We start from the raw sequence: 18,103 nt of genomic DNA, 5'->3' as shown, positions 1-18,103 counted from the left end.
GAAAGAAAAAACTTTAAGATCATTCAAATTGAAGCTAAATTCATCTTCCCCATTTGGTCACTGTCCAATTGAATTGTCACGTATACAATTCAAACATGACCATTTGTTGAAAAATGGAATCCAAGTCTGTATCGCCAATTATTGTTTTTACTTTTTACCCATTCCCAGGCCAAATATTGGTTAATTAACAAGGTTGATTGAATTTAACAACTTTTATACGTTTAGACTTTAGAGCCTAGAGGGATGAACAAGAGAGAGAGTGAGAGACTACGAGAGGGGTCACCTTTATAAACTTGACAACTATGAGGGAGCCAATTCTCAACTCCGCGAAACTCATGGACCAAAGAGAAAATACTCCTTTTAGTAGTCTATTTTTTTTTTTTCTGGGTTTGTCTGCTTGATTACACTCCCCTTTACCGATTCTGGTTCTCCTGATTATGTTCCCTGTTCAGAATTCAGTTCTGTACTGTTTTCTGCATCCTCCCTTTCACATCAACCTTACTTAATTCTCGTATTTTGTCCAACTCAAAATTCTATACAGTTTTTTGTATTTACTATCCATTTATAATGTTCCTTTTTCGTTGAAATACAAGTGACGACTGAGCAGAGAGGGAGCAACTTCAATGGTGATAAAGCTCTCAACTTTAAAGCTTCCCAAGAAAATCCCCAACTGGGTTTGTTCAAAATCCTCTCTTTCTTCACTCTCTGGTGCTTGTAGGATTCAAATCACCCCTGAAACCAATCAACCCTCTACCCCTTCTTCTGACTTTGATTCAAAGATTCAACTTGTAAAGACTAAGCTTCACCCTGAAACCTTAGCCAGCGTTCTTGATTCCACTACTGATTTGGATTCTTCGTTGAAGCTATTCAAATGGGCTTCCCTTCAAAAAAGGTTTCATCACTCTGCTGATACTTATTTTCAGATAATCTTGAAGCTAGGTATGGCTGGAAAAATAGATGAAATTGAAGGATTTTGTAATGAGATGGTAAAGGAGAAATGTCCAAATTATGAACAGGTTCCTTTGGCTTTGTTAGATGCATTTGTTAGAAATAATAGGCTTAGTGAGGCTTTATGTGTTCTTTCTTGTATAAATTTGAATAGCTTAAAGCCCTCTATATCTGTATTTAATCAATTATTGGGTGCACTTATAACGGAAAAGAAAGAATTTAAGGACGTATTGTTCGTTTATAAAGAGATTGTGAAGGCTGGAATTGGTCCCAATATTGATACACTTAATTATCTGATAGAGGCTTTGTTTGCTGCCAATCGTGTCGATGCTGCATTGGACCAATACAAACGTCTTCATAAGAAAGGTTGTAATCCTAACGGAAGGACTTTTCAGATAATTATTGGTGAACTTGTTGCAAGGCGTAAAGTGGATGAGGCACTTGTAATTTTGGATGATATGTTTAGAATACGGTGTGAACCGGATTATTCTAGCTTTTATACTCATATAATTCCTTTATTTAGTAAGATGAATAAATTAGATGTAGTAACGAGGTTGTTCTCTATGATGAGAGAATCTAAGGTTCTTCCGGATACACCAACTTATGGGGCAATGATAAAGTGTTTGTGCGAGAATCTTCTTGTGGTTGATGCTATAAAACTTGTAGATGAGATGGTGTATAGTGATGTTAGGCCAGATGACGACGTGTTCATGAGTATAATAGATGGATTATGTGAATTGAATATGTTGAGTGAAGCTAAGAAGTTTTTGAATGACAAAGAAGTTGCACGTGTATTGCCTTACAATGCACTTCTTGAAGCTATTCTAGATGATGACGCCTTTAGTATGGCCAGAGATCTGTTTGGTGAAATGCTTGAAAGAAACATCACAGATCAGCTTTCTTGGAATATCATGATTAGATACCTGTGTGATAATAAAAGGCTGAATGACGCCTTGAAGTATCTTGCTGGAATGACTGTTTCCTCCATTAGCCCTGATTCATCAACATATTCTGCTCTCATCATTGGCAACTGCAAATTAGGTGAATGTGACAATGCTTTGGCTTTGTTTCATCTACTTAGTGCCAAAGCTGGGTTAAATATAGATTTGATATCATATGCTCAACTTATTGAGTGTCTTTGCCAGAAGGAAAAGATTCAGGAAGCTGCTGAAGTATTTTGCTTCATGTCAACAAGGAAATGCGCTCTTCAGTCCATCCCGTTTGACAAGCTTATGAAGGGACTTTGTACTAGTGGCTACGCTGGTAGAGCAACCAAAATGCTACCATTGGCATATTATTCTGGTACATTGTCTTCTACTGCTGCTTACAACAGCGTATTGCAAGGCCTATTCAGTTTAGGCAGAGAAAGTGATCTCTTTATAGTGATCTCGAGAATGATCATAGATGGTTGTACCCTGGATGCGGAAACATATTGCATTCTCATTCGGGGCATGACTTCACTTGAGCGTATAGAGAAGTCCGCCCTGTTCTTGGGTTCAATGCTTAGTCGGGGTCTATCACCAGATTCAGAAACACTTGCTGAACTTCTAGAATATCTGGTGAAAAACTCTCAGGTCCATGTGATACTTTCTTCAGTAGATAAACTCGTCGCAGAATTTGAAGTTGTTGATTCAGCTATGTACAACATGCTGATAAATGCCCTCTTGAAAGAGGGATACAAAAACAAGGCCTCTTTCTTACTGGATTTGATGTTGGAAAAGGGATGTGTCCCTGATGCTAGTACTCACGCTTTATTAGTCGGTTCCAGCGTGGAAGATGAAACATTTTCCAAAAAGCGTTCCCATGACAGTTTGATCACACAGGATACTGTTGGCAATATACTTGCTGAGGGTCTGGGGAATTCAGATGGACCTGACTACAGACTATAATACTGTAATTGGGAGATTGTTTCAGCAATCAACTTGAATGGTACCTAAATTTGGAATATAGGTGGTCTGAAGCAAATTATGATGTATTTTCTCTACAAGACTGATCTACAAACCACACCTAAAAGTAAGTTCCTTGTGTTATTTATTTCTTTCAGTTTCTTGTATAAACTTTACAAATACTTTGATATTTTAATAGCTCTGTAGAGTTAATCATTTTAGTTTAATCCTAATTTTTAGTCATTTTGTGTAATCTGAAGATGACATTACCTTCTCAATGGGGTTATACTGTTTATCATACTTTAGAAAATTATGTCTTCTGATAGTTATTAGTTAAACTATAGAAAGGAAACTTTTATGATAGTTCAGAGTTTATCCCATGATACTCATTTTGCTGCGGTTACTTCACATTTGTAAATTCAATTCTCAATATTTGCATCATACTGCTAAAGATCATAAACAAAAGAGATGTTTCGGAATGTTCTACCTCAAAACTGATCTTTTACTGGCTGAGACGAGAACAATTGACCGCAGATAGAACAACAGGTTTCTTTAATTTGCTTTACACTTTTGTGAGATGAAAGAACCACTTCAAATGTACAATTAAAAATTTGATGTAGCCTGCTTTGAAGAAATCCAATGCTACTTTTAAGTTTCTCAATATTTAACTTAATTTAATCAATCACTTCATCAATTTTTGTAACTTGATATATATCCAAATCCAATATAATTCTTATTACATTCCATTCTAGTAGTTTGGAAGTCTGCCACATGTTTGAATTGTCTATTGATTATGATGTACACATTGTGAAGTTTTGCTGTAACTAATAGCTGAATATTAATATCGATTATGCAGTGACAACGAAAGCTGGCTTGACATCCAGTGTTTAGCATTCCTATCAGCAGCGATGAATTGTAATACCATTCTCGCTATTATCAGTTCAATATCGGTGCAGGTGAATAGACCTTCTTTTGTTGTTATGGTGGTGTTTTAGCCAGCTAACACAGACGCAACTAATGCACTGGGTACCTTCTAACTTTTCACCAACACAGGTAACCGATAACTATCTCCGCAGAGGCTTAGATTACAAACAACAACAACAACAACCCAGTAAAATCCCACTAATGGGGTCTGGGGAGGGTAGTGTGTACGCAGACCTTACCCCTACCCCGAAGGAGTAGAGAGGCTGTTTCCGAAAGACCCTCGGTTCAAAAAAACAAAAAGACAAAAGAGGCAAAAAGAGGCAAAAAGGGAGACAATATTAGTATCACAACATCAATCATAGGATAAATAGGAATACCATTAAATTCAGAAGAAAGATGTAAAGTAAAGGGAGACAATATTAGTAAATATTAGTATCACCACAATAGTCATAAGAAAAATAGGAACCTCATAAAATCTAGAAGAAAGATGTAAAGCAAAAACGATAGCTAGTAAATAGGACCTGCACTGAAAAGAGAAATAGTAAGCCACAACATTCCCACTAGTTATCTTAGGGAAAAAAAAGAAAGAAAAGAAACCTACATGGCTAGTCCCACCATGTTACGAAGTAAGGCACGACTCAACTACCTCCTAACCTACAACTCTTATACTCGACCTCCACATCTTCCTATCAAGTGTCATGTCCTCGGAAATCTGGAGCCTCGCCATATCCTGCCTGATCACCTCTCCCCAATACTTCTTAGGCCGTCCTCTACCTCTTCTCGTGCCCTCCATAACCAGCTGCTCACACCTCCGCAGAGGCTTAGATTGATGAGAAGAAATCACCAAACATTTTTGCCTCTTCTGGGGTGCAGGTGATTAGCATACTACGCGAACCAATATTAAGGTCAAATGTATCATGTGCTGAGAAAATATGCAGTCGTAGACGTTGAGAAATATGTGCTCAGCTCAGTTTGACTGAGCTCAATTCTTGTGCTGCTCGGCTCATCTCCTTATGTGGAGGCCACGCACTATGTTCAGATCTTAACATTCTTTCGATACCCTTTCCTCAGATCAGGCAAGTCCAGGCTCGGCTAGAGATATTAAGAAGGAAGCTCAGAACACTGTTTAGTACTTGCACTCAAGCTTTGCCTGAAATGTCTGTTGATGTACTCGCTCAATTTTGAGATATAAATTTTCTTTTATAAGTCAACTCGGCATAGTGAGTTACGTGGTTACTTGCACTCAGACTCCTCAACATTGTATTCAGAACAGAAATGAATGAAATAGTGTTTCTTCGTTCTTTCGAATATCTTAACAGCAGATGAGCATAGAAAATACGGAAAAGGGCCTGATATGCCCCTCTACTATGGTATATTGTTCAAAATACTGTCCCCCGTTATACTTTCCGTACCTAAAAACCCTTACCGTCCAACAAAGTAGTATATTTGTCCCTATTTTAACGGCTGGGATACGTGACACTCTTTGAAAGACCAAGACACTCCACTTCACTAAATAAATCCAACCCGCCCCAGTTCCCTTGCCCCGCCCGACTAAATAAACCCATAAATCAAAAACCCACCGTAAAAACACAAACAAAACATCAAAATTCTAGGGTTTCTTCGTCGCTCCCTTGTTTAGTATTCAGCTGGTCAGAAACTGCTTTACAATGTCGGAAAATAGCTGTTTGTCGAAGAAGATCTGCCGTTGTGGGGAAGTTGCTAATCACTTTACTTCAAAAACTCTCTTAAACCCCAATAGAAGATTTTACAAATGTCCTAAACCTAAGGTACTTTTTATTTCTCTATTTCGATTTCTGTTAAAATTTCCAACTTTATAGTGTTCAATCATTGAATTTATTTTGTTGTGGTTTGTGTAGAGTGAATGATGTGGGTTTTGGGAATGGCATGATGAAGAGTTTCCTGATGCTGCGTTAATTGTAATTAACAATGTAAGATTAGAAGCTACAAATCACGAGATTAAGATGTTGAATGTTTCTTTGGAAGCTCTTAAGGTTGAAAGAGATGGGCTGACTGAAAAGTTTGAACTCATAGAGGCTATGAAGAATTTTGAAGTTAAAAGAAATATGGAATTGGAAGCAAAAGTGGTGAAGTTGAAGATGACCATCACAATTTTATGCTCGCTAATAGTTGGATTTGCATTATCCTCTATAATGAAGTGAAATTATGTTAAATTTTTTTTTGTAGAAGGGAATGTTGTATCTGCAGTTTCCATGAATATTGGTAGTTAGTCTTAGATGTTTAATGGTTGAATTTTTATTGTAATGACATTGTTAAGTTAATGATTATTGGCAATTTATTTATGATGATTCTGGCAATTTGTTTATGATGATTCTGTTAACCAAATGCTAACAAACAACCATCCCAATTCGAACAGAAGACAGAGGTGGTCTTCAAGCATATTTCTGGTCTGCTCAAAATGAGCTCCTTCAAGCAGACACAACACCAGTAATAAATACAACAACAGTCACAAAATCTGCTTCAGGACATCGATTAATTTACTAAAATCGGGCAACAGAAAAAAATAGTGAATGAACTACTACATAATTCAGCAAGTCATAAGTTTGACAATTACATCAAATTGAAGAAGTGGATGCCACTGCTATAACTTCAAAAACTCACTCAACCTTAGTCATAACAAGGCATCCAATTCCAAATGCTAACACTAGAAAATAAAAAATAAACCAAGTGTTTCAGTTTCACTTAAGCACATGTAAGATGCTACCAACTAACAAAACAAGTCATAATGAGATTATCAAGGCCACTTTCTTGTCTTCAACTTCCCAATTCTTTGTCTTGTTTGCTGTCACGACCCGAAATTCCCACCTTCGGGACCGTGATGACGCCTAACATTTCACTTGCTAGGCAAGCCAATGTTAGAATAATCTTAACTATTTTTAAACAAATTAAATTAAATGGAAGTCAATTACTAAAATAAAGTGCGGAAGACCATAACTACCGAATCATCAAAATACATCCCCGAATTTGGTGTCACAAGTGCACGAGCTACTAAAATAATACAAATAAAGATCTGAATAAAATTCAAGATGTTTGAAAGATAGTACACAACTAAGATAAGATAGAAGGTGACTTCAGAACTGCGGGCGCTGTGCAGTTATACCTCAAGTCTCCTCTGGGTAGCTGAATCCGAGCAAGTCTATGGTACTCCGTTGGGACCAACTCCAAAATCTGTACAAGAAGTGAAGAGTATAGTATGAGTATAACCGACCCCATATACTCCGTAAGTGTCGAGCCTAACCTCGACGAAGTAGTGACGAGGCTATGACAAGACACGTACGTAAACAACCTGTACAAGCATATACAAATACGAAGCAACAATAACACAATCGTTAACAATTTATAAATCTGGGATGAGACATGTGAAGGGGGATGATATAATAATTTCAGCAGGAAAATTATCACCTAGCATCCAATTAATTCCTTAACAGTAAAATGAGCAACTGATAATATGAAAATGGCACGGCAGCACCCTTCGTGCTTTTGGTCTCATTCCTCCTATAAACTGATAAATAAATAATAATTGGCACGGCATCACCCTTCGTGCTTTAACTCTCTCTTGGCACGGCATCACCCTTCGTGCTTTTACACTCTCTGAAAATGGCACGACATCACCCTTCGTGCTTTTACACTCTTTCTCACGATGACAATGATAGTATAAATAATAAAAATGGCATGACATCACCCTTCGTGCTTTTACACTCTTTCTCACCATATTCAACAATAATTAAATCAATAACAATTCCATGAATAATGATCAAATAATTAATAATAAACTTAAACATGAATATCTTAATTAAATAAATAATTATTCAAAATTAATTAAATTCCTCCAACATGCTTTGACTCAACCGTAATGCATAAGTACTCGTCACCTCACATATACGTTGTACCCGCACATTAAATCACGTAGCAAATAACCAAATAAAATCCTACTCTCTCAATTTAAGGTTAACCACGACACTTACCTCGCTTGTAATCAAATTCAAGATTTCAATAAAACTTTGCCTCGCGAATTCGTGTCAGAAGTCCTCAAATCTAGTCATAAACAATTCAATATACTCAATACAAATCGTAGGAATTAATTCCATATGAATTTACTAATTTTTTGGATTAAAATTCGAAATTCATCTAAACAAAAACAGTAGGGACCACGTCTCGAATCTTGGAAAAACTTACGAAATTCGAACACCCATTCCGAGATGAGTCCAACCATACAAAAATTATCAAATTCCGATGTCAAATGTACTTTCAAATCTTAAATTTTCGTTTTTGGAAAGTTTTACAAAAATTTCAATTTTTTTCATCTAAATCCGAAATAAATGATGAATATAGACATAGATTTATGAAATATAATCACTCTGGGTTATAGAACACTTACCCAATTCAAAGTCGTGAAAAATTCCTTTGGAATCGCCTAAATCCGAGACTCAAAACTCAAAAATGAGTAAAAATGGCTAACTTCCGATTTTATGGGTTCTGTCGGGGCCTTTTCGCATCTGCGGACACTTGACCGCATCTGCGGTTCCGCTTTTGTGGAATTGGGATCGCTTTTGCGGGCTGGCTCACTTCTGCGGACTCGCTTCTGCGAAGAAGAGTCCGCTTCTGCGTAAGGCTGCCCCTTCCCCTTTTCCCACTTCTGCGACAGCCCGTCCGCTTCTGCGAGGCATGGCTCGCTTCTGCGAGCTAGCATCTGCAGTCTAAAATCCGCAGGTGTAATTATACCAGAAGACCAAAATTTGAGATTTTTCTTAAGTCCAAAATTTAATCCGTTAACCATCCGGAATCCACCCGAGGCCCCCGAGACCTCAACCAAATACACCAACGAGTCCTAAAACATTATACGAACTTAGTCCAGACCTCAAATCACATCTAACAACTTTAAAACCGCGAATCCTATCCCAATTCAAGCTTAAGGAACTTAAAAATTTTCAACTTCTACATTGGATGCCGAAACCTATCAAATCAGGTCCGATTGGCCTCAAATTTTGCACACTAGTCATAAATAACATAACACACCTATTCAAATTTTCAGAATCAGATTCCGACCCCGATATCAAAAATTCAAATATGTGGTCAAATTTTGAAAATCTTTAGCCTTTAAATTTCTAGTTTCCACTAAATAGCCATAACTTGAGCTAGGGACCTCCAAATTAAATTCCGGGAATACGCCCAAGTCCCAAATCAAGATACAGACCTACCAGAACTGTCAAAACACTTATCCGAGTTCGGTTTCTCAAAATATTGACCAAAGTCAACTTAATTGAGTTTTAAGGTTGTATTTCATATTTTAATCAATTTTTCATATAAAAACTTTTCGAAAAATTATACGAACTGCGCAAGCAAGTCGAGGAATGATGAATAGTGCTATTTGAGGTCTCAGAACACAGAAATAATTATTACATTTAAAGATGACCTTTTGGGTCATCACATTCTCCATCTCTAAAACAAACGTTCGTCCTCGAACGGAATTAGAAATGTACCTGAGCTGGTAAAAAGGTGTGGATATTTACTTCGCATGTCCGACTGGGACTCCCAGGTAGCTGTCTCAATTGATTGACCTCTCCATTGCACCCGAACTGAAGGATAACTCTTAGACCTCAACTGTCGGACCTGCCGGGCTAGAATAGCTACCGGCTCCTCTTCGTAAGTCAAATCCTTGTCCAATTGGACCGAGCTGGAATCTAACACATGGGACGGATCACCATGATATTTTCGGAGCATAGACACATGGAACACCTGATGAACCACTGATAAACAAGGTGGTATTGCAAGCCTGTAGGCTACTTCCCACCCTTTCAAGAATTCTAAAGGGTCCTATATACCTAGGGCTTAACTTGCCCTTATTTCCAAACCTCATTACACCTTTCATAGGTGAAACCCGGAGCAATACTCTTTCTCCAACCATGAATGCAATATCACGAACCTTACGGTCGACATAACTCTTTTGCCTAGACTGAGCTGTGCAAAGTCGATCCTGAATAATTTTGACCTTATCCAAGGCATCATGTACCAAATCGGTACCCAACAACCTAGCCTCTCCCGTTTCAAACCATCCAACTGGCGAACGACATTGCCTTCCTTATAATACTTGATATGGAGCCATCTGAGTGCTCGACTGGTAGCTGTTATTATAGGCAAACTCCGCAAGTGGCAAAAACTGATCCCAAGAACCTCCAAAGTCTATAACACAAGCGCGAAACATATCTTCAAATATCTGAATAGTGCGCTATGGCTGTCCGTCTGTATGTGGATGAAATATTGTACTCAACTCAACCCGCGTGCCTAACTTACACTGTACAACCCTCCAGAAGTGCGAAGTGTACTGGTACCTCGATCAGAAATGATAGACACGGGCACACCGCGAAGGCGGACAATCTCGCGGATGTAAATTTCTGCTAACCACTCTGAAGAATAGGTAACTGCTACTGGAATAAAATGTACTGACTTGGTCAACCTGTCCACAATGACCCAAACTGCGTCGAATTTTCTCTGAGTCCGTGGGATCCCAACAACAAAATCCATAGTGATACACTCCCACTTCCACTCAGGAATTTCTAACTTCTAAAGCAAACCACCAGGTCTCTGATTCTCGTACTAGACTTGTTGACAATTTAGACACCGAGCTACATATGCAACTATATCCTTCTTCATTCTCTTCCACTAATAATGTTGCCGTAAATTTTGATACATTTTAGCGGCATCTGGATGAATAGAATACCAGAAACTGTGTGCCTCTTCAAGAATTAATTCACGAAGCCCATCCACATTAGGCACACAAATACGACCCTGCATTCGCAGAACTCCATCTTCCCCCACAACAACCTGTTTGGCATTACCGTGCCGCACCGTATCCTTAAGGACAAGCAAATGAGGATCATTATATTGTCGATCTCTAATATGCTCATATAAAGAAGACTGAATGACTGTGCAAGCTAGAACCCGACTGGGTTTTGAAACATCTAACCTCACGAACTGATTAGCCAAAGTCTGAACATCTGTAGCTAACGGTCTCTCATCAACCTGAAATATACGCAAGACTGCCTATACTCACAACCTTTCTACTCAAAGCATCGACCACCACATTGGCCTTTCCGAGGTGATACAAAATGGTGATATCATAGTCTTTCAAAAACTCGAACCATCTTCTCTGCCTCAAATTGAGATCTTTTTGCCTGAACAGATACTGTAGGCTACGATGATCAGTGAATACTTCACATGAGACACCGTAAAGGTAATGCCTCCAAATTTTCAAAGCATGGACAATGGCTGCCAATTCTAAATCATGAACAGGATAATTCTTCTCGTGAACTTTCAAATGCCGCGACGCATATGCAATCACCCTGCCATCTTGCATCAATGCTGCACCAACCCTAATGCGAGATGCGTCACAATACACTATATAAGATCCTGAACCTGTGGGTAATACCAACACTGGCAATGTAGTCAAAGCGGTCTTGAGCTTCTGAAAGCTCAACTCACACTCGTCTGACCATCCAAATGGGGCACCCTTCTGGGTCAATTTGGTCAGTGGGGATGCTATGGATGAACACCCCTCCACAAACCGGCGATAATAACCTGCCCAACCCAGGAAACTCCGGATCTCTATAGTTGAAGTAGGTCTAGGCCAATTCTGAACTGCCTCAATCTTCTTAGGATCCATTTTTATGCCTTTTGTCGATACAACATGACCCAAAAGGCAACTGAGTCTAACCAAAATTCGCATTTTAAAAATTTGGCACATAACTGATTATTCTTCAAAGTCTGAAGCATAATTCGAAGATGTTGCTCATGCTCCTCTCGACTGCTGGAGTAAATCAAGATATCATCAATGAATACAACCACAAAAGAATCCAAATAGGGTCTGAACACCCGGTTCATCAAATCCATAGATGCTGCTGGGGCATTTGTCAGCACAAATGACATCACTAGAAATTCGTAATGCCCATACCGAGTCCGAAAAGCTGTCTTAGGGACATCAGATGCCTTAATCTTCAACTGATGGTAACCAGACCTTAAGTCGACTTTTGAAAATATCTTGACACCTTGAAGCTGATAGAATAAGTCATCAATTCTTGGCAACGATACTTGTTTTTGATAGTGGCCTTGTTCAACTGCCGATAATATATACACATCCATATAGAGCCATCTTTCTTCTTTACAAATAGTACTGGTGCACCCCAGGGCAAGACACTGGGTCTAATGAATCCCTGATCAAGCAAGTCTTGTAACTGCTCCTTCAATTCTTTCAACTCCGGCGGGGCCATACGTGGGATAGAAATGGGCCGAGTGCTCGGAGTTAAATCAATACAGAAGACAATATCTCTGTCGGGTGGCATCCCCGGCAGATCTGCATGAAATACATCTGGAAATTCACAGACAACTGGAACTGAATCCATAGAAGGAATTTTCACGCTGGGATCGCGAATATAAGCCAAATAAGCTAGACACCCCTTCTCGACCATACACCGAGCTTTCACATAAGAGGTAACCTTGCTGGTAGAATGGCCAAGAGTCCCTTTCCACTTTAGTTGAGGTAACCTCGGCATGGCTAAGGTCACCGTTTTGGCGTGACAATCCAATATAGCGTGATAAGGGGACAACCAATTCATACCCAAGATTACATCAAAATCTACCATATCAAGAAGTAGAAAATCCACGCTAGTCTCAAGACTCCCAATAATAACCACACACAAATGATAGACATGATCTACTACAACAGAATCTCCCACCGGTCTGGACACACACATAGAAGCACTCAGAGAATCACGAGGCACAACCAGGTATGAAGCAAGATAGGAGGACACATAGGAATAAGTAGTTCCTGGATCAAATAGAACTAAGGCATCTCTATGGCAAACTGGAACAATACCTGTGATCACTACATCGGATGACTCGGCCTCAGGCCTAGATGGAAAAGCATAGAATCAGGACTGGGCCCCACCACTTTGAACCGCGTCCCTGGGACGACCTCTAACTGGCTGGCCTCTACCTCTAACGACTTGACCTCCACCTCTAGATGTCTGACCCATTACCCTAGTTGGCTGGGCAGGTGGCGGAACAGCTGGTGCTGGAACCATAGCACGGTAACTCTACTGCTGTGAACTGCCCGATGCTTGAGGGCAAAATCTAGCAATGTGTCTCGGATCACCACAAGTATAACAAATCTTCGACTGTTGTGGCTGCTGACCCTGGAACTGGCCATGTCGACCTGGATAACCACTCTGATGACTCCGGATCAGAGGTGCATTAATAGGAGCTGGTGGTGCACTGTAAGCTAGCTAGTCGGAATGAGACACAAAAGGGCCGTGACCACCTGAAGCACTATGGGATGCCTGGAGCGCTGAAAGAAATGGCCTGGGAGGATGGCCTCTACCAAAATTACCCTTGCCTCCAGATGAGGCATCATTGATCCCACCGAACTGACGAGACCTCTTATCACACCCCTTCCCTCTTTCCTATGCAAGAACCATCTCGATCCTCCTCGCAGCATTAGCAGCCGCCTGAAAGAAAATCTCACTTCCGGTCTCCTTGGCCATCTGAAGCCTGATAGGGTGCGTGAGTCCCTCAATAAACCTACTCACTCTCTCTCCCTCCGTAGGTAGTAAAAGGATAACATGACGGGCTAAATCCACAAAACGGGTCTCGTACTGAGTAACAGTCATACTGCCCTGCTGTAGACGCTCAAATTGCCTGCGGTAATCCTCTTTCAATGTGATAGGGAGGAACTTTACTAGAAATAGCCGTGAGAACTGCTCCCAGGTCAATGCAGGCGATCCAACTGGTCTGGTCAATGTATAATCTCTCCACCCCCTCTTGTTGGAACCCGTCATCTGAAATACAGCAAAATCGACCCCATTGGTCTCAACTATACCCATGTTCCACAATACCTCATGGAAGCGGTCAAGATAATCCCATGGTCCTCAGAAGGTGTACCACTGAAGTGAACTGGAAAGAGCTTAGTAAACTTATCCAGTCTCAATAAGGCCTCAGAAGACATGGCGGACCTATCACCGACCTGTGCCGCAATAACTGGCTGAACTACCCCAACTGGCGAGGCTGTTGGAGCCCGATACTGGGGAGCCATCTGCTCTATAGCGGGAGTAGCGGGAGTTTGTGCTCCTCCCCCAGTCTGTGAGATGGCTGGTGCCACTAGAAACGTACCATTCTGGGCCACGCCCTCCATAAGACTCACCAAACGGACTAGAGTGTCCTGAAGCACTGGAGTAGCTATGAATCCTTCCGGGACCTGAACTGGTCCAACTGGTGCAGTATGAACTGGAACCTCATCCTGAATATCCACCAGAGGTTCTACAACAGGTCCTGCTACTCGAGCTCTAGACTGAGCTCTACCCCTGCCTCTGCCTCGGCCTCTAGCACGACCTCGGCCTCGACCTCTACCCCTGGTCATAGTTACCACCGGGGGCTCTGGTCCTTGTCCATCAGTAGATGTATTACGTGTTCTCGCCATCTGCGAGAGAATAAGAATAGAATGGTTCAATTATCAATGATAGAATAAAATCGCACGACAGAATAAGAAAGAAGTGATATTGTTCCTAAACTTCATAGCCTCTGAAATATAAGTACAGATGTCTCCATAACGATCCTTCAGACTCTACTAAGCTTGCTCGTGACTCGTGAGACCTAAGTAACATAGTGCTTTGATACCAATTGTCACGACCCGAAATTCCCACCTTCGGGACCGTGATGACGCCTAACATTTCACTTGCTAGGCAAGCCAACGTTAGAATAATCTTAACTATTTTTAAACAAATTAAATTAAATGGAAGTCAATTACTAAAATAAAGTGCGAAAGACCATAACTACCGAATCATCAAAATACATCCCCGAATTTGGTGTCACAAGTGCACGAGCTACTAAAATAATACAAATAAAGATCTGAATAAAATTCAAGATGTTTGAAAGATAGTACACAACTAAGATAAGATAGAAGGTGACTTCAGAACTGCGGACGCTGTGCAGTTATACCTCAAGTCTCCTCTGGGTAGCTGAATCCGAGCAAGTCTATGGTACTCCATTGGGACCAACTCCAAAATCTGCACAAGAAGTGAAGAGTGTAGTATGAGTATAACCGACCCCATGTACTCCGTAAGTGTCGAGCCTAACCTCGACGAAGTAGTGATGAGGCTATGACAAGACACGTACGTAAACAACCAGTACAAGCATATACAAATACGAAGCAACAATAACACAATCGTTAACAATTTATAAATCTGGGATGGGACATGTGAAGGGGGATGATATAATAATTTCAGCAGGAAAATTATCACCTAGCATCCAATTAATTCCTTAACAGTAAAATGAGCAACTGATAATATGAAAATGGCACGGAAGCACCCTTCGTGCTTTTGGTCTCATTCCTCCTATAAACTGATAAATAAATAATAATTGGCACGGCATCACCCTTCGTGCTTTAACTCTCTCTTGGCACGGCATCACCCTTCGTGCTTTTACTCTGAAAATTGACACGGCAACACCCTTCGTGCTTTTACACTCTTTCTCACGATGACAATGATAGTATAAATAATAAAAATGGCATGACATCACCCTTCGTGCTTTTACACTCTTTCTCACCATATTCAACAATAATTAAATCAATAACAATTCCATGAATAATGATCAAATAATCAATAATAAACTTAAACATGAATATCTTAATTAAATAATTGATTATTCAAAATTAATTAAATTCCTCCAACATGCTTTGACTCAACCGCAATGCATAAGTACTCGTCACCTCACATATACGTTGTACCCGCACATTAAATCACGTAGCAAATAACCAAATAAAATCCTACTCTCTCAATTCAAGGTTAACCACGACACTTACCTCGCTTGTAACTAAATTCAAGATTTCAATAAAACTTTGCCTCGCGAATTCGTGTCAGAAGTCCTCAAATCTAGTCATAAACAATTCAATATACTCAATATAAATCGTAGGAATTAATTCCATATGAATTTACTAATTTTTCGGATTAAAATCCTAAATTCATCTCAAAAATCAACAGTGGGACCCATGTCTCGAATCTCAGAAAAACTTATGAAAGCTGACTACCTGTTCCTAGAGGAGTCCAACCATACAAAAATTATCAAATTCCGATGTAAAATGTACCTTCAAATCTTAAATTTTCGTTTTTGGAAAGTTTTACAAAATTTTTAATTTCTTCCATATAAATCCGAAATAAATGATGAATATAGACATGGATTTATGAAATATAATCACTCTTAGTTATAGAACACTTACCCAATTCAAAGTCGTGAAAAATCCCTTTGGAATCGCCTAAATCCAAGACTCAAAACTAGAAAATGAGTAAAAATGGCTAACTTCTGATTTTATGGGTTATGTCCAGGAATTTTCACATCCGCAAACACTTGATCGCATCTGCGGTTCCGCTTTTGCTTAAGTTGGGGTCGCTTCTGCGGGCTGGCTCGCTTCTGCGGACTCGCTTCTGCGAAGAAGAGTTCGCTTTTGCGTAAGGTTGCCCCTTCGCGCTTTTTCTGCTTCTGCGACGCGTGGACCGCTTCTGCGGTCACGCTTTCTGCGATAGCCCGTCCACTTTTTCAGACTGTCCAATTCTGCGAGCTTGCATCTGCGGTCTAAAATCCGCAGGTGCGATTACACTAGAAGGCCAAAATTTCAGATTTTCCTTAAGTCCAAATTTTAATCCGTTAACCATCCGGAATTCACCCGAGGCCCCCGGGACCTCAACAAAATACTCCAACAAGTTCTAAAACATCATACGAACTTAGTCGAGACCTCAATTCACATCAAACAGCTTTAAAACCGCGAATCCTACCCCAATTCAAGCTTAAGGAACTTAAAAATTTTCAATTTCTACATTTGATGCCGAAACCTATCAAATCAAGTCCGATTGGCCTCAAATTTTACACACTAGTCATAAATGACATAACGGACCTATTTAAATTTCCAGAATCGAATTCCGACCCTGATAGCAAAAATTCAAATCCATGGTCAAATTTGGAAATCTTTAGCCTTTAAATTTCTAATTCCCGTTAAATGGCCATAACTTGAGCTAGGGACCTCCAAATTAAATTTCGGGCATACTCTCTAGTCCCAAATCACGATACGAACCTATCAGAACTGTCAAAAGACTGATCCGGGTTCATTTGCTCAAAATATTGATCAAAGTCAACTTAATTGAGTTTTAAGGCTCTATTTCACATTTTAATCAATTTTTCATATAAAAACTTTCTGAAAAATCGTACGGATTACGCACGCAAGTCGAGGAATAATGAATAGTGCTATTTGAGGTCTTATAACACATAAATAATTATTAAATTTAAAGATGACCTTTTGGGTCATCACATTTGCATCTCCAATTGATTCCCAATGATTGTTGCCTTTCCCTTCCATGCCAAGTTTACATAAGAGTATGGAAGATCAACAGGTTTATTTACACCTGTGTTGTCTCCTGTAAACTTGATTGTCCTTGTACCAATATTCATACCAACATGCTGCCTTTCCATAAGTCTAGTTTGTGATTCTGATAGAATACTAGGCCTTAATGGAGCTTCAGGACCATCATCAACATCAGAAAAATGATCCAGAGTTGGAGTAGGCATAAAGATAAATGATTGACTGCTGCCAATGCCTTGACTTGTTTGAGACACTTGGGGTGCTGATAAACTGATATCTTCACTTTCTTCTTGTGACTCCAACACCTCATCATCATCAGTGTCTTGATCAAGCAAAGTCCTTTGTCTTTTGGCTGGCTTCTTAACCCTAGATGTGTGCCCATCATTTGATGGCTTCTTCTTCTTTGTCACTTTCTGCCCAGTCAATGGCTGTTTAATGCAAAAAAGAAATAGATAATAACAATTAAGTATAATAACATGTTCATAAATAATAATTAGGTTTATACCTTTTTACATCCCCTTGCATTATGGCTTGCCTCTTCACAATTACCACAAGTCATAATTCTGCCTTTTCTAGACTGACTCCATTCCCTTTGCCTCTTACTTGCCTCATCATTTTGTCTATCTCTTTTGACTTTAAGCCTGCTAGCTTGATTCACCAGTTCTAGAGGTTCCATGGCTTGAGATGGATCTATCTTCCAAACATTCTCACCAGGTACAGGCTGTAACTTATGCTTGTAAGTAAGTAGAAAGGCTTCTTTGCTATACCACCAATGCATCTCCTTCAAAGGGTCTTACCTTATATACAAGCATGCTTTTATTGCATGAGGATATTGGATTCCATGCTCTACATGTGCATCGTTTCCCTTGTAAATTGACAATGAATTTGTCAACCCCTTCTACTATTTCAA

General features: G+C 39.7%; 1 protein-coding gene across 2 annotated transcripts; it reads left to right on the top strand.

Moving 5' to 3' along the window:
• Positions 1 to 216: 216 nt before the first annotated feature.
• LOC104111849 (pentatricopeptide repeat-containing protein At1g63330-like) lies at positions 217 to 6,079 on the top strand. Of its 2 annotated transcripts, XM_070179677.1 has the most exons (4): positions 217 to 2,961; positions 3,691 to 3,790; positions 3,888 to 5,545; positions 5,636 to 6,079. In XM_070179677.1, exon 1 carries the CDS (start codon positions 624 to 626, stop codon positions 2,835 to 2,837), a length of 2,214 nt encoding a protein of 737 aa, XP_070035778.1. In that variant the 5' UTR covers positions 217 to 623; the 3' UTR covers positions 2,838 to 2,961; positions 3,691 to 3,790; positions 3,888 to 5,545; positions 5,636 to 6,079. The 2 variants fall into 2 exon arrangements, with proteins under 2 accessions (XP_070035778.1, XP_018631713.1); XM_018776197.3 differs by having other exon boundaries at positions 3,691 to 5,545.
• The last annotated feature ends 12,024 nt before the right edge of the window (positions 6,080 to 18,103 follow it).

This window comes from Nicotiana tomentosiformis, chromosome 1 (assembly GCF_000390325.3).
Source record: "Nicotiana tomentosiformis chromosome 1, ASM39032v3, whole genome shotgun sequence".
In the NCBI taxonomy this organism is placed as follows: Eukaryota; Viridiplantae; Streptophyta; class Magnoliopsida; order Solanales; family Solanaceae; genus Nicotiana; species Nicotiana tomentosiformis.
The sequence above is the reverse complement of the archived record's forward strand: the minus strand, read 5'-3'. Positions and strand labels throughout refer to the sequence as shown.